Genomic DNA, 25,072 nt, shown 5'->3' with positions numbered 1-25,072 from the left:
GGACAACAAAGCCATTCAAGGTTTATGGTCCCCTGTAGAGAAGACACTGCATATAAACACACTAGAACTCAGAGCAGTGTTCAGTGCGTGCAGGCATTTTCGGAATTATCTGCGCGGGAAAGTAGTCGGCGTAAATACCGACAACACCACCACCATGTTTTATATAAACCGACGAGGGGCCAGATCTCGTGCACTCTGTGCGGAGGCGGTCCGGTTGTGGAACTGGTGCATTGCCAACAATATAACCTTAAGAGCTTCATACTTACCGGGTGTCCACAACGTAAAGGCGGACCAACTCAGCAGACACTTTGCGCCCACGCACGAGTGGCAGATCCATTCAGACCTGCTTCACCAACTGTTTCACAGATGGGGGTTTCCCCAAATAGATTTGTTCGCCACTCACAACAAGAAGAAATGTCTCCGATACTGCTCCAGAGTGGGCATAGGACAGGGATCCTTGGGGGACGCCTTCATGATCCCATGGAAGGGCCCTCTACTCTATGCGTTCCCTCCCACAACACTCATACACAAGGTCTTGGAGAAAGCCAAAAGGGAGAGAGCATGCATGATACTCATAGTCCCAACCTGGGATCGGCAACAATGGTTCCCACTGCTTGTACGCATGGCACAGCACCGGCCGTTTCCCCTACCGACAGTACCGGACCTTCTCACACAGGCTCAAGGGTCAATACTGCATCCGCACCCGCAGGGACTTCGGCTACAGGCATGGCTAATCCATGGCTCAGTGCCCTAGAGACTACACGTTCAGAGGGAGTGCAGCAAGTCCTGGAGTGTAGTCAGAGGACTTCCACCAGAAGGACTTATGAGCACAAATGGACACGTTTTTCCTCTTGGTGCTCTTCCAAGCAGTTGACACCTCTGGATGCCCCTATACCCATGATTCTGGACTACCTACTACAACTCAAACAAAAGGGGCTCTCTCTATCCTCCATAAAGGTTCATCTTGCGGCTATATCAGCTTTTCGACATGAAGAGCAGGGATCAACCATATTCGCCCATCCTGTTGTCACGCGCTTCCTAAAGGGGTTGGTAAACCTGTACCCCCCTCGGAAACTGATACTGTCGTCATGGAGTTTGGACTTGGTTCTCCACACGCTCTTGGGACTGCCTTTTGAGCCATTGGCTACAGTTCCCCTTTGGCTACTTACCATGAAAACAATTTTCCTTCTGGCAATCACGTCAGCTCGCAGAGTGAGCGAGCTCACAGCCATAATGTCCACGCCACCCTGCACAATATTCTCAAAGGAAGCGGTGGTCTTACGTTTGCACCCAGCCTTCATTCCAAAGGTCTCTTCAGACTTTCACATTAACGAACCCATAGTATTGCCCTCGTTTTATCCTAGGCCTCACAATTCGAGTAAAGAGGCACGGTTGCATTTATTAGATGTGAGAAGGGCGCTGGCCTTCTACATCGATAGAACTAAGCCTTTCTGGAAAACGGACAGACTCCTGGTGTCCATTGCATCCACATCGAAAGGGGAAGGCCTGTTTTCGCAGAGGATTTCAAATCACATTGTGTCATGCATAAGACAGTGCTATGAGCTTCGCAAGACTTTTCTGCCAGTTCCGCCCAGGGCCCACTCCACTAGGGCGATGGCAGCGTCGGCAGCCTTCTTCAAGGGAATCGCGCTGAGAGATATCTGCAGAGCGGTGACATGGTCTTCCTACGACACTTTTGCCAAGCACTACGCCATGCACCGGATGCTTGATGAGGATACACGCCTGTCGACAGCAGTCCTTTCAAGGGCAAGCTGCGCATGAATTGGGTACCCACCTCCTTTTTCGGGGGCGGGGTTACTGCTGGGTAGTCACCTACTGTGGAGCACCCACGGGGACCACTCGAAGAAGAAAGAGAAGTTACTCACCTGTGTAGTAACGATGGTTCTTCGAGATGTGTCCCCGTGGGTGCTCCACTACCCACCCGTTCCTCCCCACTTCGGAGCTCTGTTTTGTATTTTTCAGAGACATCCGGAGCGGTTGATCAGGAACTGGCGGGGACCGGATCACACACGTGACCGTAAGCGCGCGAAGAGCTGACGCGCATCAGCACATGCGCGACCCAATGGAGACTGCTGGAGATTTTCTGAGCTGCGGCGCTGGGGCGAGCCCGACACCTATGGTGGAGCACCTACGGGGACACATCTCGAAGAACCATCGTTACTGCACAGGTGAGTAACTTCTCTTTTTTCCCCTAGGCTTCTCCATACTAGATACATTGAAGCAAAGAAGAATTAATCTAGCTGAGGATATCCTGTACTACTTCTGGAAGGCACAAGCACAGAATGTTCTGGTCTCAGCAGCCAAGTTGTTGGACAGATCTTATACTACTGGTTAACCTGTGTCTCTGCCTCATTGGCTCAAAGCTCACACATGCCCACAGTGAAAACACTAGCTGCTCAGGCAGTTTACTTGCTGGAGGAAAACGCTACCTTTGTTTACATGCTGCCTATTTTTGATAGATGATAGTATCATACACTGGTCTATGCCTTCATGATTTATGCATACTTGCACAATGTAGAGCCAGTCCTTGGCAACCTGGAGGGGAAACAAGCTGTGGCCTTCCTCTGCTGAACTGGAACGTGAGAGCTGTGGCGCTCATCACACAGAGAGGGTACTGAAAAATGATCAGAATACTAGTGTGTGCAAGTATGCAATCACCAGCTGGCGAAGTGCTAACAGGATGTCACTCTGCTGGTCATATAAAGTACACCCTGTCTTTAAAGATATTTGATGCTATCTGTTTCACCTGTTTTACTGCTGGATGAAATTTTGTGAAGTCATATGCGTCCTTAAATTTGGTAGTATTTCATGGCAATAAAAGATGTATTTACTTCAATTGGTCATAGCAAGTATTAGAAGCAGGAGTGGAGAGACTTATGGGTGTATCATGAATTCACAGAGTTCCAATGTGACCCAAATTTGAAATAGTTGCTTGCAGTATCACTTTGGTGGGTCCTTGGAGTCCAGTAAACTATTTTCCACTAAGACAAGCCCATGGCCTCAGTGACTTCAAAGCTGACCCGTTTCTTTCCTAGGGGTTAGGGGTTAGGGTTAGGGGGTTAGGGTTTAGGATTTAGGGTTAGGGTTAGGGTTAGGGTTAGGGTTACCTATTGGATGCCGGGGGAGTGGGCAGGCATAGCCTGCCCACGGCTACAAGGCCCCTCTCACGATGAGAGGGGACCCATTAAAAACAGCCCGGTTCCAAGTAAATACGGGGGACAACGAAAGAAAAACCAGGAGCGGGAGTGAGGGTCAAAGGTTTAAAATAAGGGAGCCAGAGGGGGACACCGAGCAGAGGACCCCAGACAGCGCCCACCGTTCCTCAAAGGCGTTCAGGGAGTTGGTGGACGCCGCCCAGAGGAACTCTTCTCGGATTCGTGAGCGGAGGGAGGAACGGAAGTAGGCCTCACAGTCGCAGGTCACCCCCCCGCCAGCCTCCTCTCCCTGGTTTTGTAAATGGCCATTTTGGCCGTGGCCAGGAGGAGGCTGACGAGGAGGTCCCGCGACTTTGTGGGGCCACGGATAGGGTGTGAGAGGATGAGAAGGTGTGGGGAGAAGTGCAGCCAGAACCTCAAGAGGAGGTTCTGGAGGAGCCGGAAGAGGGGCTGCAGCCTGGCGCACTCGATGTAGATGTGTGCCAGGTTCTCCCTCATGCCGCAAAAGGTACAGGTGTCCGGGATGGGGGTGAACCGCGCCAGGTACACGCCCGTGCTCATCACTCCGTGGAGGATTCTCCAGCTGATGTCCCCGGCGGGCCGCGGGACCAAGGTGGAGTAGAGGCCGGCCCACCGGGGCTCCCCACCCTCCGATGACGGCAAGAGGTCCCGCCATTTGTGATCGGGGCGGGACACGAGGGTGGGGAAGTGGAGCGTGTGAAGCACGAGCGCGTACAGAAGGTGTCGAGGCGCGGTTCGGAAGGGGACCGGCTGGAAAGTGTGCAGCCGGCTGAGGTGATGGGGGGGAGGGGGGCGGGCAGGATCGCGAAGCCAGGGGCCCACGAAGAGGTCCGGAGGGCTAGGAGTGGGAGGGGGGCGGGGTGCACCCTCTCGCAGGACCCGGCCGAGGTAACTGTGAGCTGTGGAGGGCAGGGCAGCCTTCACCTCCCGGAGTACGAGACGGGGGGAGCGTAGGTCGGAGAGCCCCATGCGCTGGGCGAGCGCCGGGGCCTCCATCCAGTCCCCCCGCTCATAGTCCAGGAGGTCTCCGACCCTGGTGATTCCACCTAGGACCAGCCTCCGGCGCACCGTGCAAGACTCCGCCGCCTGCACACGAAGGTGGGGGTTGTGTAGCAGGGGCTCCGTGAGGAGGTCTTCTCCCACAGTGGCCCCTAAGGACCTGGAGGCTGCAAGCAGCCGCCAAGTGCGGAGGAGGTCCTGGTAGAAGGCCGGCAGCTCCAAGAGGCCTCGCGGACGGTCTCTGCAGGATAAATAGAGGAGCTGCCGGTCGCATCGGAGCCCTCGGTAACGGCAGAGGAAAGCGTGCGCCAGCGTGCTCCACGCCGGACTATCTGCACTGTTGGTGTCGAGAAGCCTCTGCAGGGCCTGGAGGCGGAAGACATGGACCTGAGTGCGCGTGCAGGTCAGGCCCTGTCCCCCCTCCTCCGGGGGGAGATGGAGTACCCCTGCAGGGACCCAGTGCAGTCCTGGCCAGAAGAACTCCAGGATTAACCTCTGGAGCTGGTCCAGGAAGCCGGGGGGTGGGACCAGGGTGCTGAGGCGGTGCCAGAGCATGGACAGGACTAGTTGGTTCAACACCAGCACTCTCCCTCGGAGGGAGAGACACTGGAGTAGCCCTGTCCACCTCCGCAACCGCTCAGCGACCCTGCTCTCTAGGCCTTGCCAGTTTTCCGGCGGAGAGGGATGCGTGGCGGAGAGAAAGACGCCTAGATAGAGCAGCGGACCCGCGCTCCACCGGATGGCCTGAAGCACAGGTGGGAGGCGGCTCGTCTGCCATCCGGTCCTGACCACCAGGCCAGAGCTCTTGACCCAGTTGACCCGGGCGGAGGAGGCTGCTGAGTAGGTAGCTTGGCAGGCCTCCAGACGCGCCGGGTCTCCCGGGTCCTGGACCACGAGGAGCACGTCGTCGGCGTACGCCGACAGGACTAGCCGCAGCCCTGCCTCTGGAAGCGCCAACCCCGTCAACCTTCGCCGAAGGAGGCAGAGGAAGGGCTCGATGGCCAGAGCGTACAGCTGTCCTGAGAGCGGGCAGCCTTGTCGTAGTCCCCGTCCGAAGCTGACCGGAGCGGTCAGGGTCCAGTTGAGCTTGACCATGCACTCCGAGGCAGCGTACAGCACCCGGAGAAACCCGACGAAGTGGGGTCCGAAGCCGAAGGCCTGCAGGGTGCCCAGGAGATACCCGTGGTCCACCCTGTCGAACGCCTTCTCCTGGTCCAGGGACAGGAGGGCGAACGACAGGCCGTCCCTACACCCAAGCTCTAAGAGATCCCGGACCAGGGACAAATTCTGCAAGATGGTGCGGCCCGGGACGGTGTAGGTCTGGTCGGGGTGGACCACATCCTGCAGCACGGACCCCAAGCAACGGGAGATGGCTTTGGCAATGATCTTGTAGTCCGTGCTGAGGAGCGAGATGGGACGCCAGTTCCTGAGGTCGCGGGGGTCCCCCTTCTTGGGTAGCAGGCTGAGGACTGCATGCCTGCACGAGAGGGGGAGCACCCCGCTTTGCAGGGCCTCGGCCCAGACGCCGAGCAGGTCTGGGCCGAGGACGTCCCAAAACACGCGGTAAAACTCCACGGTCAGCCCGTCCATGCCCGGGGATTTATTGGTGGGCATGAGACGGAGGGCTTCCGAGAGCTCGGCCAGAGTGAGAGGAAGCTCCAGCCGGTCCCGGTCGCCCATGCTGACCGACGGGAGTTGGTCCCAGAGCACCCTGCAGGTGTCGGCGTCGGTCGGATCCGGGGAGAAAAGGGCGGCGTAGAAGGCGCGAGCCCTCTCGCACATCTCCACCGGATCTGTAAGAGGGGTGCCATCCTCCGCCAGAAGGCAGAGGATATGTTTTTTGGCGCCCCTCTTTTTCTCCAGGGCGTAGAAGAAGCGGGAGCCGCGGTCCATCTCCCGGAGGAGTTGGATTCGCGACCTCACCAAGGCCCCCTGTGCCCGATGGGCGTCGAGGGTCCTGAGCTCGTCCCGCTTCTCCTGGTACATGCCGCAGAGGGATGGATCTCCGGGGCTGGCGGCTAGACGCCTCTCCAGCTCAAGGACCTCCCGTTGCAGCTGCCCTATCAACGCATCCTGCCGCCGGCTGGCCCCCCAAGTATAGTCACGGCAGAAGAGCCACGCGCACACCTTTCCCAGGTCCCACCACCGCCGTGCCAAGGGAAAGGCATGCCACTGCTCGCGCCAGGCCAGCCAGAACTCCCGGAAGGACGCCACGAAGCCCACGTCCTCCAGCAGGCTGTTGTTAAAATGCCAGTAGGCCGACCCTCGCTTCCCCGGCAAGAGGGAAGCCTTCACGGCCACCAGGTGGTGGTCCGAGAAGGGGGCCGGCCGTACGCTGGAGGCGTGGGCCTGGGAGAGATGGTGCCGCGAGATGTAAATGCGGTCCAACCGGGAGTGTGCAGGTTTATGGCCCACCACCCGGACGTAGGTGAAACCGGCGTCCTCGTCCAGGTGGTGGCTGTGCCAGACGTCCACCAGGGAGCGATGGTTAATGAGCTCCCTGAGGACGTCCGCAGCGGCCTGGCACTTCTCGGTCCCCGTGCGGTCCCGCTCCTCGAGGGTGCAGTTGAAATCCCCGCCGAGGATGAGGCACTCGCGAGGATCGATGGTGTCGAGGAAGGCCGCCGCCTGCCGGAAGAAGGAGGTTCTCTCCGGGCCGAGTGTCGGGGCATAGATGTTGACAAGGTGGAGAGGCAGCCCCTCCACCCGCACCCGGAGATACAGCAGGCGGCCCGGTACGACCTCAATGCTCCCCAGCACCTCGGGCTGCAGGTCTGGGGAGAACAGGGTCGCTACCCCGGCCCGCTGGGCCGAGATGACTAAAGTGGACCCCGTTCCCCACTCCAGCCGCCACTTGGCTTCGGCGGCCGGAGTAGTGTGGGTCTCCTGTAGAAAGGTGACCGAGTACCCGCCCTCTCGGAGGAAGGAAAGCACTCGGCACCTGCGGAGACCCGACCCGCAGCCCCTGACGTTTAGTGTGGCAAAGATGAACGGCGCCATTTGGAGGGCTGGGGAGGATCCTCACCAGAGGGAGCACCGGCGGTTCCCGTGGGGCCACGCAGCAAACCGTGAGCCACGCCAAAGGTGACGAGGGCATCGCGGAAGCCACGGGCCCGTTGGTAGACCGCGGCGTCCCTCTTCCCGGTCCCCTTGCCCTCCCTCAGAAGGGCCCTCACGGACTCTAAAGCAGAATGGAAGTCTCCCCACCGCTGGAGGGCGAGAGTAACCTTGCTCTTGGAGCCGCGAATGTCCTCCAAGAACTGGCGCATCTCACCCGCCAGCGCGAGGGGTGCCGAGGCCTCGGGGTCTTGAGAACCCGTCGGCCTCGCGTTCTTTTGGGCCCCTCGGCCAGAGAAGAGGTTGGGGTAGGGACTGGGGCCTGAGTTTGGGAGGGATGGGGGCGGCGGAGGGAGAGCAGCCCCGGAAGTGCTGGGAGAGGGCAGTGCAAGAGGGGCCTCCCGAGGAGTTACGACCTCGGGGGCAGGTATGACTGGGCAGGGGTAGAAAAGAGGAGGAGGGATGGGGGCAGGGGAGGTAGAGATCGGTGGGGGAAGGGAGGGGTCGTGGGGGGGAAGGAAAGGAGGGGGTGGGGGGAGGGGAGAAGGGGGAGGGTTTAGAGTGGGGGGGATTGCGGGTTCTGGAGCGGGGCATTGGCCGGGAAGGGGTGTGGCGGGGGTGGCAAGCAGTGAGGCCAAGGTGGGAGCAAGGGCGGAAACACGGGCCAAGGAGGTCTCCAGGAGGGGGGCTTCCTCAGGCAATGGCAGGGTAGAGGTTGAGGTGCCAGCACTCTCAGTGGGAGACGCCGGCAGGTCGGGGGAGAGGGTGTCGGGGTTTTTGGTTCCAGGGACGAAGGGGGGGGAAAGGGGAGTCCTGATTCCCCTGGGGCGTCCGGGGGCTGGCCGACCTCTGCCGGGGGGTTGTCCCTAGTTGAGGGAGGGGTTGTCCCTTGGGACAGCTCAGGGCAGAGGGAGGTCGCAGTCAGGGTATCACTGGTAGGAGGAGAGGGGGAGGGTGGGAGGGGGAGTGGAGAGTCCATGGGCGGCCCACAGGCCTCCAATAGCAGGCCCTCCATATCCAGGGCCACCGGGGTGAGGCCTAGGGCCTCGACCTCCTGCAAGAGGAGGGCGAGGCCGGGAGCCACCTCCTCCAGGAGCTCCATTACAGCCGCCTGGGTAGTGGCCGGAGGGGTGTCGGAGGAGGGCGCGGGCACAGGAAGGGCCGCCTCGGCCTCTTTTGGCTCTGGCTCTGGGGCCGAGGGGGTGTTAATCTCCTCGGCCGCTGTGGTGGCAACCTCCGTCGCCCCCGGCAGATGGTTGGTAGCCGGGGGTTCGGCGGGTGGAGCGGGGCTGGCGGATCTCTTGGGTGCCTTGCACGGCACCTCCACCCCATCCTCCGGCGGGCTGGGGTGCCGGACGCGCGCACCCCCTTTTTTCCTTTTCCCCCTCACCAATACCCAGCCCTCCGAGGAGGCGGGCTGGGCAGTAGAGGAGGAGGGGCCAGGGGATAGGGCCGACAAGGAGGGAGGAGGGGGGTGGGGCGGCGAGGGAGAGGGGCGACGCGCCCTGGGGTGGGCCCTCTTTTGGTCCTGCCGCCGGCCCTGCCTCCCTCTCCTCCACGGGCCCGGCTTTTGTGCCCGCTCGGGCGCCGGCGCCCTCTTCTTCTCTCCCGGCACCATGCTGCCGGGCGCCCTCCGACGCCCGAGCGGCGATGGATCCGTCCGGGCCTAAAAGAGGAGGGGCGGTCCCAGGGCCTGTCGCGGTCGGGGCGCCGCCGGTCTCGTGGCTGACGCCCCCCAGGTCGGAGGAGGTCCCGGGCTCCTCTTCTTCGTGCCGGGCCAGGGGGCAATCCCTCCGGACATGCCCCGCCGCCCGGCACCCAAAGCACCGGGCCTCCCCCAGGGTGTAGAAGACCCGGTACTGGGCCCCTTGATGGGGCACCAGTATAGTCCCCTCCTGGGCCACCCCGCCCTGTGCTGCAGCCAGCGGCAGTTGGACTCGGGCCAGCCGGCGGAATGACAGCATGTGCCGGAGGGCGGGGTCTTTGCAGCCTAGGGGGAGGGGACTCAGGACCGTCAAAGGCCGGCCCAGGGCGGTGAGGAAAGGCAGAAGGGCGGCGTTGGGAAGGAAAGGCGGGACGGACGAGAACACCACCCGCACGCCCAGGTCTTCCAGCGGCTCCAGGGGCACGTGCATGCCCCCAACTGCCAGGCCCCTCTCCACTGCCTCCTGGGCGGCGGCTTCCGAAGCCAGGAAGAAGACGATCTTCCCAAACATCCGGGAGGCCGCCACCACGGCCGCGGACCCCACCACCCGTGCCAACGCCCGCACGTAGGTTTCCACGTGGGGCGAGGCAGCCACCAGCAGGGAGCGGACCCCGTGCCTCCTGGTGAGCGCGGGGAAGGGGCCGTGACCATCGGGGATGGTAGTCCTGGCGGAGGCAGAAGGAGCAGGGTGCGGGGCGGCGGCCGCCACCTGGGCATACAACCTGGGGGCCGAGATGTCGGAGCCCCCAGGGGTGGTGGAGGGAGCAGGGGGAAGGGGAGAAGGGGAGGCTGCGGTGAATGCTTGGGCAGCAGGGGGAAGAGTCCCCGCCACGGGGGGTTTAGCCTTCCGGGCGGGGCTCTTGCCCTTCCTTTTCCCCTGGCCCTTCCTGCCCTTTTGAGGGGGTGGGTGCGGGGCCAGGTTGCTGGAGGACGCCGCAGCGGAGGTGGTAGGAGCCCCGGAGCCTGCGCCTGCGCCCGCGCCCGCACCCGCACCCGCGCCCTCAGCCGACATGGCAGCAGAGTCTTGGGTGGCCCTGGATGAGTGGGCCGCTGTTTCGGGGGTGGGTGGGGTGACAGTGGAAGACAAGGGGAGGAGGGGGTCACTGGATGACCCTCCGGCGGGTGTGGGGGTCATGGTGGTGGGTTTATAAGATGGGGGAAGTTTGTTGGGTGTGGGGCCTTTAAGAGAGCGGGGGAGGGGAGGAGAGTGGAGTGGAAGGAAGGGTGGAGGCATGGCTGCCCCTCCCCCACTGGCCAGGCTGAAGACCCAGTCAGGTGGGGGAAGGGCAGAGCGAGGGCAGTGAGGTCAGGGGAAGGTGAAACCTAAGATGGCTGCTGCTCCCAGCACAAGATGGTAAGATGGCTCCTTTTCTGCACTGGGATGTAGGGAATTAAAGTTTGTGCGTGTGTGGTTGGGGGGGGGGGGGCTCAGGCGCTTGGGTGAAGTGAAAAATAAAGGGGGGTGGGAGGGGGCGTGGGCACAGCCGAAATGGGGGGGTGGGGGTGCCCACGTGCGCCTGAGGGGGGGGGGCCCACAGCAGCTGCTGCAGAACCTTCAAGAAACCAGGGGGAGAAGGAAGGGGCAGTTGGTTAGAAGGGGGCCTAGGTGGAGGAGGGGCCCCCAGCGGCGGCTGGGTGTGGGTGGGGGGGCAGTAAGGGGGGGGGTGGCTGCAGGGGTGTGGCAGGGGCACACCCTAACACCCCACCCCTGGCTATGCAGCCACCCCTCTGGAGCCCCGATGGAAAAGAAGGGCTCTGCCCAAACTCACCCCTCCCAGGCCACTCCACAGGAGGAGGCCTGTGGAGGGGGCCCAACCGCCACTTTAAGAAGCCCCTTACCTTACCTGGGGGGGGAGGATGCAGCAGCTGCTGGATGAGGAGGTGGGGCTGCTCAAGTGGGGGGATTGGGGAGCACGAGAACGCAGTGCTGCTGAAGGCGGGGACGGTCAGGGTCAGGGTTAGGGTTTAGGGTTAGGGGTTAGGGTTTAGGGTTAGGGGTTAGGGTTAGGGCTAGGGCTAGGGCTAGGGGTTAGGGGTTAGGGTTAGGGGTTAGGGGTTAGGGGTTAGGGTTAGGGTTAGGGTTAGGGTTAGGGTTAGGGTTAGGGTTAGGGTTAGGGTTAGGGTTAGGGTTAGGGTTAGGGTTAGGGTTAGGGTTAGGGTTAGGGTTAGGGTTAGGGTTAGGGTTAGGTTAGGGTTAGGGTTAGGGTTAGGGTTAGGGTTAGGGTTAGGGTTAGGGTTAGGGTTAGGGTTAGGGTTAGGGTTAGGGGGTTAGGGTTAGGGTTAGGGTTAGGGTTAGGGGTTAGGGTTAGGGTTAGGGTTAGGGTTAGGGTTAGGGTTAGGGTTAGGGTTAGGGTTAGGGTTAGGGGTTAGGGTTAGGGTTAGGGTTAGGGTTAGGGTTAGGGTTAGGGTTAGGGTTAGGGTTAGGTTAGGGTTAGGGTTAGGGTTAGGGTTAGGGTTAGGGGTTAGGGTTAGGGTTAGGGTTAGGGTTAGGGTTAGGGTTAGGGTTAGGGTTAGGGTTAGGGTTAGGGTTAGGGTTAGGGTTAGGGTTAGGGTTAGGGTTAGGGTTAGGGTTAGGGTTAGGGTTAGGGTTAGGGTTAGGGTTAGGGTTAGGGTTAGGGTTAGGGTTAGGGTTAGGGTTAGGGTTAGGGGTTAGGGTTAGGGTTAGGGTTAGGGTTAGGGTTAGGGTTAGGGTTAGGGTTAGGGTTAGGGTTAGGGTTAGGGTTAGGGTTAGGGTTAGGGTTAGGGTTAGGGTTAGGGTTAGGGGTTAGGGTTAGGGTGTTAGGGTTAGGGTTAGGGTTAGGGTTAGGGTTAGGGTTAGGGTTAGGGTTAGGGTTAGGGTGTTAGGGTTAGGGTTAGGGTTAGGGTTAGGGTTAGGGTTAGGGTTAGGGTTAGGGTTAGGGTTAGGGTTAGGGTTAGGGTTAGGGTTAGGGTTAGGGTTAGGGTTAGGGGTTAGGGTTAGGGTTAGGGTTAGGGTTAGGGTTAGGGTTAGGGTTAGGGTTAGGGTTAGGGTTAGGGTTAGGGTTAGGGTTAGGGTTAGGGTTAGGGTTAGGGTTAGGGTTAGGGTTAGGGTTAGGGTTAGGGTTAGGGTTAGGGTTAGGGTTAGGGTTAGGGTTAGGGTTAGGGTTAGGGTTAGGGTTAGGGTTAGGGTTAGGGTTAGGGTTAGGGTTAGGGTTAGGGTTAGGGTTAGGGTTAGGGTTAGGGTTAGGGTTAGGGTTAGGGTTAGGGTTAGGGTTAGGGTTAGGGTTAGGGTTAGGGTTAGGGTTAGGGTTAGGGTTAGGGTTAGGGTTAGGGTTAGGGTTAGGGTTAGGGTTAGGGTTAGGGTTAGGGTTAGGGTTAGGGTTAGGGTTAGGGTTAGGGTTAGGGTTAGGGTTAGGGTTAGGGTTAGGGTTAGGGTTAGGGTTAGGGTTAGGGTTAGGGTTAGGGTTAGGGTTAGGGTTAGGGTTAGGGTTAGGGTTAGGGTTAGGGTTAGGGTTAGGGTTAGGGTTAGGGTTAGGGTTAGGGTTAGGGTTAGGGTTAGGGTTAGGGTTAGGGTTAGGGTTAGGGTTAGGGTTAGGGTTAGGGTTAGGGTTAGGGTTAGGGTTAGGGTTAGGGTTAGGGTTAGGGTTAGGGTTAGGGTTAGGGTTAGGGTTAGGGTTAGGGTTAGGGTTAGGGTTAGGGTTAGGGTTAGGGTTAGGGTTAGGGTTAGGGTTAGGGTTAGGGTTAGGGTTAGGGTTAGGGTTAGGGTTAGGGTTAGGGTTAGGGTTAGGGTTAGGGTTAGGGTTAGGGTTAGGGTTAGGGTTAGGGTTAGGGTTAGGGTTAGGGTTAGGGTTAGGGTTAGGGTTAGGGTTAGGGTTAGGGTTAGGGTTAGGGTTAGGGTTAGGGTTAGGGTTAGGGTTAGGGTTAGGGTTAGGGTTAGGGTTAGGGTTAGGGTTAGGGTTAGGGTTAGGGTTAGGGTTAGGGTTAGGGTTAGGGTTAGGGTTAGGGTTAGGGTTAGGGTTAGGGTTAGGGTTAGGGTTAGGGTTAGGGTTAGGGTTAGGGTTAGGGTTAGGGTTAGGGTTAGGGTTAGGGTTAGGGTTAGGGTTAGGGTTAGGGTTAGGGTTAGGGTTAGGGTTAGGGTTAGGGTTAGGGTTAGGGTTAGGGTTAGGGTTAGGGTTAGGGTTAGGGTTAGGGTTAGGGTTAGGGTTAGGGTTAGGGTTAGGGTTAGGGTTAGGGTTAGGGTTAGGGTTAGGGTTAGGGTTAGGGTTAGGGTTAGGGTTAGGGTTAGGGTTAGGGTTAGGGTTAGGGTTAGGGTTAGGGTTAGGGTTAGGGTTAGGGTTAGGGTTAGGGTTAGGGTTAGGGTTAGGGTTAGGGTTAGGGTTAGGGTTAGGGTTAGGGTTAGGGTTAGGGTTAGGGTTAGGGTTAGGGTTAGGGTTAGGGTTAGGGTTAGGGTTAGGGTTAGGGTTAGGGTTAGGGTTAGGGTTAGGGTTAGGGTTAGGGTTAGGGTTAGGGTTAGGGTTAGGGTTAGGGTTAGGGTTAGGGTTAGGGTTAGGGTTAGGGTTAGGGTTAGGGTTAGGGTTAGGGTTAGGGTTAGGGTTAGGGTTAGGGTTAGGGTTAGGGTTAGGGTTAGGGTTAGGGTTAGGGTTAGGGTTAGGGTTAGGGTTAGGGTTAGGGTTAGGGTTAGGGTTAGGGTTAGGGTTAGGGTTAGGGTTAGGGTTAGGGTTAGGGTTAGGGTTAGGGTTAGGGTTAGGGTTAGGGTTAGGGTTAGGGTTAGGGTTAGGGTTAGGGTTAGGGTTAGGGTTAGGGTTAGGGTTAGGGTTAGGGTTAGGGTTAGGGTTAGGGTTAGGGTTAGGGTTAGGGTTAGGGTTAGGGTTAGGGTTAGGGTTAGGGTTAGGGTTAGGGTTAGGGTTAGGGTTAGGGTTAGGGTTAGGGTTAGGGTTAGGGTTAGGGTTAGGGTTAGGGTTAGGGTTAGGGTTAGGGTTAGGGTTAGGGTTAGGGTTAGGGTTAGGGTTAGGGTTAGGGTTAGGGTTAGGGTTAGGGTTAGGGTTAGGGTTAGGGTTAGGGTTAGGGTTAGGGTTAGGGTTAGGGTTAGGGTTAGGGTTAGGGTTAGGGTTAGGGTTAGGGTTAGGGTTAGGGTTAGGGTTAGGGTTAGGGTTAGGGTTAGGGTTAGGGTTAGGGTTAGGGTTAGGGTTAGGGTTAGGGTTAGGGTTAGGGTTAGGGTTAGGGTTAGGGTTAGGGTTAGGGTTAGGGTTAGGGTTAGGGTTAGGGTTAGGGTTAGGGTTAGGGTTAGGGTTAGGGTTAGGGTTAGGGTTAGGGTTAGGGTTAGGGTTAGGGTTAGGGTTAGGGTTAGGGTTAGGGTTAGGGTTAGGGTTAGGGTTAGGGTTAGGGTTAGGGTTAGGGTTAGGGTTAGGGTTAGGGTTAGGGTTAGGGTTAGGGTTAGGGTTAGGGTTAGGGTTAGGGTTAGGGTTAGGGTTAGGGTTAGGGTTAGGGTTAGGGTTAGGGTTAGGGTTAGGGTTAGGGTTAGGGTTAGGGTTAGGGTTAGGGTTAGGGTTAGGGTTAGGGTTAGGGTTAGGGTTAGGGTTAGGGTTAGGGTTAGGGTTAGGGTTAGGGTTAGGGTTAGGGTTAGGGTTAGGGTTAGGGTTAGGGTTAGGGTTAGGGTTAGGGTTAGGGTTAGGGTTAGGGTTAGGGTTAGGGTTAGGGTTAGGGTTAGGGTTAGGGTTAGGGTTAGGGTTAGGGTTAGGGTTAGGGTTAGGGTTAGGGTTAGGGTTAGGGTTAGGGTTAGGGTTAGGGTTAGGGTTAGGGTTAGGGTTAGGGTTAGGGTTAGGGTTAGGGTTAGGGTTAGGGTTAGGGTTAGGGTTAGGGTTAGGGTTAGGGTTAGGGTTAGGGTTAGGGTTAGGGTTAGGGTTAGGGTTAGGGTTAGGGTTAGGGTTAGGGTTAGGGTTAGGGTTAGGGTTAGGGTTAGGGTTAGGGTTAGGGTTAGGGTTAGGGTTAGGGTTAGGGTTAGGGTTAGGGTTAGGGTTAGGGTTAGGGTTAGGGTTAGGGTTAGGGTTAGGGTTAGGGTTAGGGTTAGGGTTAGGGTTAGGGTTAGGGTTAGGGTTAGGGTTAGGGTTAGGGTTAGGGTTAGGGTTAGGGTTAGGGTTAGGGTTAGGGTTAGGGTTAGGGTTAGGGTTAGGGTTAGGGTTAGGGTTAGGGTTAGGGTTAGGGTTAGGGTTAGGGTTAGGGTTAGGGTTAGGGTTAGGGTTAGGGTTAGGGTTAGGGTTAGGGTTAGGGTTAGGGTTAGGGTTAGGGTTAGGGTTAGGGTTAGGGTTAGGGTTAGGGTTAGGGTTAGGGTTAGGGTTAGGGTTAGGGTTAGGGTTAGGGTTAGGGTTAGGGTTAGGGTTAGGGTTAGGGTTAGGGTTAGGGTTAGGGTTAGGGTTAGGGTTAGGGTTAGGGTTAGGGTTAGGGTTAGGGTTAGGGTTAGGGTTAGGGTTAGGGTTAGGGTTAGGGTTAGGGTTAGGGTTAGGGTTAGGGTTAGGGTTAGGGTTAGGGTTAGGGTTAGGGTTAGGGTTAGGGTTAGGGTTAGGGTTAGGGTTAGGGTTAGGGTTAGGGTTAGGGTTAGGGTTAGGGTTAGGGTTAGGGTTAGGGTTAGGGTTAGGGTTAGGGTTAGGGTTAGGGTTAGGGTTAGGGTTAGGGTTAGGGTTAGGGTTAGGGTTAGGGTTAGGGTTAGGGTTAGGGTTAGGGTTAGGGTTAGGGTTAGGGTTAGGGTTAGGGTTAGGGTTAGGGTTAGGGTTAGGGTTAGGGTTAGGGTTAGGGTTAGGGTTAGGGTTAGGGTTAGGGTTAGGGTTAGGGTTAGGGTTAGGGTTAGGGTTAGGGTTAGGGTTAGGGTTAGGGTTAGGGTTAGGGTTAGGGTTAGGGTTAGGGTTAGGGTTAGGGTTAGGGTTAGGGTTAGGGTTAGGGTTAGGGTTAGGGTTAGGGTTAGGGTTAGGGTTAGGGTTAGGGTTAGGGTTAGGGTTAGGGTTAGGGTTAGGGTTAGGGTTAGGGTTAGGGTTAGGGTTAGGGTTAGGGTTAGGGTTAGGGTTAGGGTTAGGGTTAGGGTTAGGGTTAGGGTTAGGGTTAGGGTTAGGGTTAGGGTTAGGGTTAGGGTTAGGGTTAGGGTTAGGGTTAGGGTTAGGGTTAGGGTTAGGGTTAGGGTTAGGGTTAGGGTTAGGGTTAGGGTTAGGGTTAGGGTTAGGGTTAGGGTTAGGGTTAGGGTTAGGGTTAGGGTTAGGGTTAGGGTTAGGGTTAGGGTTAGGGTTAGGGTTAGGGTTAGGGTTAGGGTTAGGGTTAGGGTTAGGGTTAGGGTTAGGGTTAGGGTTAGGGTTAGGGTTAGGGTTAGGGTTAGGGTTAGGGTTAGGGTTAGGGTTAGGGTTAGGGTTAGGGTTAGGGTTAGGGTTAGGGTTAGGGTTAGGGTTAGGGTTAGGGTTAGGGTTAGGGTTAGGGTTAGGGTTAGGGTTAGGGTTAGGGTTAGGGTTAGGGTTAGGGTTAGGGTTAGGGTTAGGGTTAGGGTTAGGGTTAGGGTTAGGGTTAGGGTTAGGGTTAGGGTTAGGGTTAGGGTTAGGGTTAGGGTTAGGGTTAGGGTTAGGGTTAGGGTTAGGGTTAGGGTTAGGGTTAGGGTTAGGGTTAGGGTTAGGGTTAGGGTTAGGGTTAGGGTTAGGGTTAGGGTTAGGGTTAGGGTTAGGGTTAGGGTTAGGGTTAGGGTTAGGGTTAGGGTTAGGGTTAGGGTTAGGGTTAGGGTTAGGGTTAGGGTTAGGGTTAGGGTTAGGGTTAGGGTTAGGGTTAGGGTTAGGGTTAGGGTTAGGGTTAGGGTTAGGGTTAGGGTTAGGGTTAGGGTTAGGGTTAGGGTTAGGGTTAGGGTTAGGGTTAGGGTTAGGGTTAGGGTTAGGGTTAGGGTTAGGGTTAGGGTTAGGGTTAGGGTTAGGGTTAGGGTTAGGGTTAGGGTTAGGGTTAGGGTTAGGGTTAGGGTTAGGGTTAGGGTTAGGGTTAGGGTTAGGGTTAGGGTTAGGGTTAGGGTTAGGGTTAGGGTTAGGGTTAGGGTTAGGGTTAGGGTTAGGGTTAGGGTTAGGGTTAGGGTTAGGGTTAGGGTTAGGGTTAGGGTTAGGGTTAGGGTTAGGGTTAGGGTTAGGGTTAGGGTTAGGGTTAGGGTTAGGGTTAGGGTTAGGGTTAGGGTTAGGGTTAGGGTTAGGGTTAGGGTTAGGGTTAGGGTTAGGGTTAGGGTTAGGGTTAGGGTTAGGGTTAGGGTTAGGGTTAGGGTTAGGGTTAGGGTTAGGGTTAGGGTTAGGGTTAGGGTTAGGGTTAGGGTTAGGGTTAGGGTTAGGGTTAGGGTTAGGGTTAGGGTTAGGGTTAGGGTTAGGGTTAGGGTTAGGGTTAGGGTTAGGGTTAGGGTTAGGGTTAGGGTTAGGGTTAGGGTTAGGGTTAGGGTTAGGGTTAGGGTTAGGGTTAGGGTTAGGGTTAGGGTTAGGGTTAGGGTTAGGGTTAGGGTTAGGGTTAGGGTTAGGGTTAGGGTTAGGGTTAGGGTTAGGGTTAGGGTTAGGGTTAGGGTTAGGGTTAGGGTTAGGGTTAGGGTTAGGGTTAGGGTTAGGGTTAGGGTTAGGGTTAGGGTTAGGGTTAGGGTTAGGGTTAGGGTTAGGGTTAGGGTTAGGGTTAGGGTTAGGGTTAGGGTTAGGGTTAGGGTTAGGGTTAGGGTTAGGGTTAGGGTTAGGGTTAGGGTTAGGGTTAGGGTTAGGGTTAGGGTTAGGGTTAGGGTTAGGGTTAGGGTTAGGGTTAGGGTTAGGGTTAGGGTTAGGGTTAGGGTTAGGGTTAGGGTTAGGGTTAGGGTTAGGGTTAGGGTTAGGGTTAGGGTTAGGGTTAGGGTTAGGGTTAGGGTTAGGGTTAGGGTTAGGGTTAGGGTTAGGGTTAGGGTTAGGGTTAGGGTTAGGGTTAGGGTTAGGGTTAGGGTTAGGGTTAGGGTTAGGGTTAGGGTTAGGGTTAGGGTTAGGGTTAGGGTTAGGGTTAGGGTTAGGGTTAGGGTTAGGGTTAGGGTTAGGGTTAGGGTTAGGGTTAGGGTTAGGGTTAGGGTTAGGGTTAGGGTTAGGGTTAGGGTTAGGGTTAGGGTTAGGGTTAGGGTTAGGGTTAGGGTTAGGGTTAGGGTTAGGGTTAGGGTTAGGGTTAGGGTTAGGGTTAGGGTTAGGGTTAGGGTTAGGGTTAGGGTTAGGGTTAGGGTTAGGGTTAGGGTTAGGGTTAGGGTTAGGGTTAGGGTTAGGGTTAGGGTTAGGGTTAGGGTTAGGGTTAGGGTTAGGGTTAGGGTTAGGGTTAGGGTTAGGGTTAGGGTTAGGGTTAGGGTTAGGGTTAGGGTTAGGGTTAGGGTTAGGGTTAGGGTTAGGGTTAGGGTTAGGGTTAGGGTTAGGGTTAGGGTTAGGGTTAGGGTTAGGGTTAGGGTTAGGGTTAGGGTTAGGGTTAGGGTTAGGGTTAGGGTTAGGGTTAGGGTTAGGGTTAGGGTTAGGGTTAGGGTTAGGGTTAGGGTTAGGGTTAGGGTTAGGGTTAGGGTTAGGGTTAGGGTTAGGGTTAGGGTTAGGGTTAGGGTTAGGGTTAGGGTTAGGGTTAGGGTTAGGGTTAGGGTTAGGGTTAGGGTTAGGGTTAGGGTTAGGGTTAGGGTTAGGGTTAGGGTTAGGGTTAGGGTTAGGGTTAGGGTTAGGGTTAGGGTTAGGGTTAGGGTTAGGGTTAGGGTTAGGGTTAGGGTTAGGGTTAGGGTTAGGGTTAGGGTTAGGGTTAGGGTTAGGGTTAGGGTTAGGGTTAGGGTTAGGGTTAGGGTTAGGGTTAGGGTTAGGGTTAGGGTTAGGGTTAGGGTTAGGGTTAGGGTTAGGGTTAGGGTTAGGGTTAGGGTTAGGGTTAGGGTTAGGGTTAGGGTTAGGGTTAGGGTTAGGGTTAGGGTTAGGGTTAGGGTTAGGGTTAGGGTTAGGGTTAGGGTTAGGGTTAGGGTTAGGGTTAGGGTTAGGGTTAGGGTGGTTAGGGTTAGGGTTAGGGTTAGGGTTAGGGTTAGGGTTAGGGTTAGGGTTAGGGTTAGGGTTAGGGTTAGGGTTAGGGTTAGGGTTAGGGTTAGGGTTAGGGTTAGGGTTAGGGTTAGGGTTAGGGTTAGGGTTAGGGTTAGGGTTAGGGTTAGGGTTAGGGTTAGGGTTAGGGTTAGGGTTAGGGTTAGGGTTAGGGTTAGGGTTAGGGTTAGGGTTAGGGTTAGGGTTAGGGTTAGGGTTAGGGTTAGGGTTAGGGTTAGGGTTAGGGTTAGGGTTAGGGTTAGGGTTAGGGTTAGGGTTAGGGTTAGGGTTAGGGTTAGGGTTAGGGTTAGGGTTAGGGTTAGGGTTAGGGTTAGGGTTAGGGTTAGGGTTAGGGTTAGGGTTAGGGTTAGGGTTAGGGTTAGGGTTAGGGTTAGGGTTAGGGTTAGGGTTAGGGTTAGGGTTAGGGTTAGGGTTAGGGTTAGGGTTAGGGTTAGGGTTAGGGTTAGGGTTAGGGTTAGGGTTAGGGTTAGGGTTAGGGTTAGGGTTAGGGTTAGGGTTAGGGTTAGGGTTAGGGTTAGGGTTAGGGTTAGGGTTAGGGTTAGGGTTAGGGTTAGGGTTAGGGTTAGGGTTAGGGTTAGGGTTAGGGTTAGGGTTAGGGTTAGGGTTAGGGTTAGGGTTAGGGTTAGGGTTAGGGTTAGGGTTAGGGTTAGGGTTAGGGTTAGGGTTAGGGTTAGGGTTAGGGTTAGGGTTAGGGTTAGGGTTAGGGTTAGGGTTAGGGTTAGGGTTAGGGTTAGGGTTAGGGTTAGGGTTAGGGTTAGGGTTAGGGTTAGGGTTAGGGTTAGGGTTAGGGTTAGGGTTAGGGTTAGGGTTAGGGTTAGGGTTAGGGTTAGGGTTAGGGTTAGGGTTAGGGTTAGGGTTAGGGTTAGGGTTAGGGTTAGGGTTAGGGTTAGGGTTAGGGTTAGGGTTAGGGTTAGGGTTAGGGTTAGGGTTAGGGTTAGGGTTAGGGTTAGGGTTAGGGTTAGGGTTAGGGTTAGGGTTAGGGTTAGGGTTAGGGTTAGGGTTAGGGTTAGGGTTAGGGTTAGGGTTAGGGTTAGGGTTAGGGTTAGGGTTAGGGTTAGGGTTAGGGTTAGGGTTAGGGTTAGGGTTAGGGTTAGGGTTAGGGTTAGGGTTAGGGTTAGGGTTAGGGTTAGGGTTAGGGTTAGGGTTAGGGTTAGGGTTAGGGTTAGGGTTAGGGTTAGGGTTAGGGTTAGGGTTAGGGTTAGGGTTAGGGTTAGGGTTAGGGTTAGGGTTAGGGTTAGGGTTAGGGTTAGGGTTAGGGTTAGGGTTAGGGTTAGGGTTAGGGTTAGGGTTAGGGTTAGGGTTAGGGTTAGGGTTAGGGTTAGGGTTAGGGTTAGGGTTAGGGTTAGGGTTAGGGTTAGGGTTAGGGTTAGGGTTAGGGTTAGGGTTAGGGTTAGGGTTAGGGTTAGGGTTAGGGTTAGGGTTAGGGTTAGGGTTAGGGTTAGGGTTAGGGTTAGGGTTAGGGTTAGGGTTAGGGTTAGGGTTAGGGTTAGGGTTAGGGTTAGGGTTAGGGTTAGGGTTAGGGTTAGGGTTAGGGTTAGGGTTAGGGTTAGGGTTAGGGTTAGGGTTAGGGTTAGGGTTAGGGTTAGGGTTAGGGTTAGGGTTAGGGTTAGGGTTAGGGTTAGGGTTAGGGTTAGGGTTAGGGTTAGGGTTAGGGTTAGGGTTAGGGTTAGGGTTAGGGTTAGGGTTAGGGTTAGGGTTAGGGTTAGGGTTAGGGTTAGGGTTAGGGTTAGGGTTAGGGTTAGGGTTAGGGTTAGGGTTAGGGTTAGGGTTAGGGTTAGGGTTAGGGTTAGGGTTAGGGTTAGGGTTAGGGTTAGGGTTAGGGTTAGGGTTAGGGTTAGGGTTAGGGTTAGGGTTAGGGTTAGGGTTAGGGTTAGGGTTAGGGTTAGGGTTAGGGTTAGGGTTAGGGTTAGGGTTAGGGTTAGGGTTAGGGTTAGGGTTAGGGTTAGGGTTAGGGTTAGGGTTAGGGTTAGGGTTAGGGTTAGGGTTAGGGTTAGGGTTAGGGTTAGGGTTAGGGTTAGGGTTAGGGTTAGGGTTAGGGTTAGGGTTAGGGTTAGGGTTAGGGTTAGGGTTAGGGTTAGGGTTAGGGTTAGGGTTAGGGTTAGGGTTAGGGTTAGGGTTAGGGTTAGGGTTAGGGTTAGGGTTAGGGTTAGGGTTAGGGTTAGGGTTAGGGTTAGGGTTAGGGTTAGGGTTAGGGTTAGGGTTAGGGTTAGGGTTAGGGTTAGGGTTAGGGTTAGGGTTAGGGTTAGGGTTAGGGTTAGGGTTAGGGTTAGGGTTAGGGTTAGGGTTAGGGTTAGGGTTAGGGTTAGGGTTAGGGTTAGGGTTAGGGTTAGGGTTAGGGTTAGGGTTAGGGTTAGGGTTAGGGTTAGGGTTAGGGTTAGGGTTAGGGTTAGGGTTAGGGTTAGGGTTAGGGTTAGGGTTAGGGTTAGGGTTAGGGTTAGGGTTAGGGTTAGGGTTAGGGTTAGGGTTAGGGTTAGGGTTAGGGTTAGGGTTAGGGTTAGGGTTAGGGTTAGGGTTAGGGTTAGGGTTAGGGTTAGGGTTAGGGTTAGGGTTAGGGTTAGGGTTAGGGTTAGGGTTAGGGTTAGGGTTAGGGTTAGGGTTAGGGTTAGGGTTAGGGTTAGGGTTAGGGTTAGGGTTAGGGTTAGGGTTAGGGTTAGGGTTAGGGTTAGGGTTAGGGTTAGGGTTAGGGTTAGGGTTAGGGTTAGGGTTAGGGTTAGGGTTAGGGTTAGGGTTAGGGTTAGGGTTAGGGTTAGGGTTAGGGTTAGGGTTAGGGTTAGGGTTAGGGTTAGGGTTAGGGTTAGGGTTAGGGTTAGGGTTAGGGTTAGGGTTAGGGTTAGGGTTAGGGTTAGGGTTAGGGTTAGGGTTAGGGTTAGGGTTAGGGTTAGGGTTAGGGTTAGGGTTAGGGTTAGGGTTAGGGTTAGGGTTAGGGTTAGGGTTAGGGTTAGGGTTAGGGTTAGGGTTAGGGTTAGGGTTAGGGTTAGGGTTAGGGTTAGGGTTAGGGTTAGGGTTAGGGTTAGGGTTAGGGTTAGGGTTAGGGTTAGGGTTAGGGTTAGGGTTAGGGTTAGGGTTAGGGTTAGGGTTAGGGTTAGGGTTAGGGTTAGGGTTAGGGTTAGGGTTAGGGTTAGGGTTAGGGTTAGGGTTAGGGTTAGGGTTAGGGTTAGGGTTAGGGTTAGGGTTAGGGTTAGGGTTAGGGTTAGGGTTAGGGTTAGGGTTAGGGTTAGGGTTAGGGTTAGGGTTAGGGTTAGGGTTAGGGTTAGGGTTAGGGTTAGGGTTAGGGTTAGGGTTAGGGTTAGGGTTAGGGTTAGGGTTAGGGTTAGGGTTAGGGTTAGGGTTAGGGTTAGGGTTAGGGTTAGGGTTAGGGTTAGGGTTAGGGTTAGGGTTAGGGTTAGGGTTAGGGTTAGGGTTAGGGTTAGGGTTAGGGTTAGGGTTAGGGTTAGGGTTAGGGTTAGGGTTAGGGTTAGGGTTAGGGTTAGGGTTAGGGTTAGGGTTAGGGTTAGGGTTAGGGTTAGGGTTAGGGTTAGGGTTAGGGTTAGGGTTAGGGTTAGGGTTAGGGTTAGGGTTAGGGTTAGGGTTAGGGTTAGGGTTAGGGTTAGGGTTAGGGTTAGGGTTAGGGTTAGGGTTAGGGTTAGGGTTAGGGTTAGGGTTAGGGTTAGGGTTAGGGTTAGGGTTAGGGTTAGGGTTAGGGTTAGGGTTAGGGTTAGGGTTAGGGTTAGGGTTAGGGTTAGGGTTAGGGTTAGGGTTAGGGTTAGGGTTAGGGTTAGGGTTAGGGTTAGGGTTAGGGTTAGGGTTAGGGTTAGGGTTAGGGTTAGGGTTAGGGTTAGGGTTAGGGTTAGGGTTAGGGTTAGGGTTAGGGTTAGGGTTAGGGTTAGGGTTAGGGTTAGGGTTAGGGTTAGGGTTAGGGTTAGGGTTAGGGTTAGGGTTAGGGTTAGGGTTAGGGTTAGGGTTAGGGTTAGGGTTAGGGTTAGGGTTAGGGTTAGGGTTAGGGTTAGGGTTAGGGTTAGGGTTAGGGTTAGGGTTAGGGTTAGGGTTAGGGTTAGGGTTAGGGTTAGGGTTAGGGTTAGGGTTAGGGTTAGGGTTAGGGTTAGGGTTAGGGTTAGGGTTAGGGTTAGGGTTAGGGTTAGGGTTAGGGTTAGGGTTAGGGTTAGGGTTAGGGTTAGGGTTAGGGTTAGGGTTAGGGTTAGGGTTAGGGTTAGGGTTAGGGTTAGGGTTAGGGTTAGGGTTAGGGTTAGGGTTAGGGTTAGGGTTAGGGTTAGGGTTAGGGTTAGGGTTAGGGTTAGGGTTAGGGTTAGGGTTAGGGTTAGGGTTAGGGTTAGGGTTAGGGTTAGGGTTAGGGTTAGGGTTAGGGTTAGGGTTAGGGTTAGGGTTAGGGTTAGGGTTAGGGTTAGGGTTAGGGTTAGGGTTAGGGTTAGGGTTAGGGTTAGGGTTAGGGTTAGGGTTAGGGTTAGGGTTAGGGTTAGGGTTAGGGTTAGGGTTAGGGTTAGGGTTAGGGTTAGGGTTAGGGTTAGGGTTAGGGTTAGGGTTAGGGTTAGGGTTAGGGTTAGGGTTAGGGTTAGGGTTAGGGTTAGGGTTAGGGTTAGGGTTAGGGTTAGGGTTAGGGTTAGGGTTAGGGTTAGGGTTAGGGTTAGGGTTAGGGTTAGGGTTAGGGTTAGGGTTAGGGTTAGGGTTAGGGTTAGGGTTAGGGTTAGGGTTAGGGTTAGGGTTAGGGTTAGGGTTAGGGTTAGGGTTAGGGTTAGGGTTAGGGTTAGGGTTAGGGTTAGGGTTAGGGTTAGGGTTAGGGTTAGGGTTAGGGTTAGGGTTAGGGTTAGGGTTAGGGTTAGGGTTAGGGTTAGGGTTAGGGTTAGGGTTAGGGTTAGGGTTAGGGTTAGGGTTAGGGTTAGGGTTAGGGTTAGGGTTAGGGTTAGGGTTAGGGTTAGGGTTAGGGTTAGGGTTAGGGTTAGGGTTAGGGTTAGGGTTAGGGTTAGGGTTAGGGTTAGGGTTAGGGTTAGGGTTAGGGTTAGGGTTAGGGTTAGGGTTAGGGTTAGGGTTAGGGTTAGGGTTAGGGTTAGGGTTAGGGTTAGGGTTAGGGTTAGGGTTAGGGTTAGGGTTAGGGTTAGGGTTAGGGTTAGGGTTAGGGTTAGGGTTAGGGTTAGGGTTAGGGTTAGGGTTAGGGTTAGGGTTAGGGTTAGGGTTAGGGTTAGGGTTAGGGTTAGGGTTAGGGTTAGGGTTAGGGTTAGGGTTAGGGTTAGGGTTAGGGTTAGGGTTAGGGTTAGGGTTAGGGTTAGGGTTAGGGTTAGGGTTAGGGTTAGGGTTAGGGTTAGGGTTAGGGTTAGGGTTAGGGTTAGGGTTAGGGTTAGGGTTAGGGTTAGGGTTAGGGTTAGGGTTAGGGTTAGGGTTAGGGTTAGGGTTAGGGTTAGGGTTAGGGTTAGGGTTAGGGTTAGGGTTAGGGTTAGGGTTAGGGTTAGGGTTAGGGTTAGGGTTAGGGTTAGGGTTAGGGTTAGGGTTAGGGTTAGGGTTAGGGTTAGGGTTAGGGTTAGGGTTAGGGTTAGGGTTAGGGTTAGGGTTAGGGTTAGGGTTAGGGTTAGGGTTAGGGTTAGGGTTAGGGTTAGGGTTAGGGTTAGGGTTAGGGTTAGGGTTAGGGTTAGGGTTAGGGTTAGGGTTAGGGTTAGGGTTAGGGTTAGGGTTAGGGTTAGGGTTAGGGTTAGGGTTAGGGTTAGGGTTAGGGTTAGGGTTAGGGTTAGGGTTAGGGTTAGGGTTAGGGTTAGGGTTAGGGTTAGGGTTAGGGTTAGGGTTAGGGTTAGGGTTAGGGTTAGGGTTAGGGTTAGGGTTAGGGTTAGGGTTAGGGTTAGGGTTAGGGTTAGGGTTAGGGTTAGGGTTAGGGTTAGGGTTAGGGTTAGGGTTAGGGTTAGGGTTAGGGTTAGGGTTAGGGTTAGGGTTAGGGTTAGGGTTAGGGTTAGGGTTAGGGTTAGGGTTAGGGTTAGGGTTAGGGTTAGGGTTAGGGTTAGGGTTAGGGTTAGGGTTAGGGTTAGGGTTAGGGTTAGGGTTAGGGTTAGGGTTAGGGTTAGGGTTAGGGTTAGGGTTAGGGTTAGGGTTAGGGTTAGGGTTAGGGTTAGGGTTAGGGTTAGGGTTAGGGTTAGGGTTAG

General features: G+C 55.1%; 1 protein-coding gene across 1 annotated transcript in view; it reads left to right on the top strand.

The window, feature by feature from the left end:
* Window positions 1-2,813, top strand: part of PIF1 (PIF1 5'-to-3' DNA helicase) — a 118,251-nt gene extending 115,438 nt beyond the window's left edge. The window contains exon 12 of the mRNA XM_075002974.1: window positions 2,217-2,813. Within this exon, the coding sequence (XP_074859075.1) occupies window positions 2,217-2,231 (15 nt within the window). The 3' untranslated portion in view covers window positions 2,232-2,813. The remainder of the gene's footprint in view (window positions 1-2,216) is intronic.
* The last annotated feature ends 22,259 nt before the right edge of the window (window positions 2,814-25,072 follow it).

This window comes from Carettochelys insculpta, chromosome 9 (assembly GCF_033958435.1).
Source record: "Carettochelys insculpta isolate YL-2023 chromosome 9, ASM3395843v1, whole genome shotgun sequence".
In the NCBI taxonomy this organism is placed as follows: domain Eukaryota; kingdom Metazoa; phylum Chordata; order Testudines; family Carettochelyidae; genus Carettochelys; species Carettochelys insculpta.
Note: the sequence above shows the minus strand (reverse complement) of the source record. Positions and strands in the feature narration are given on the sequence as shown.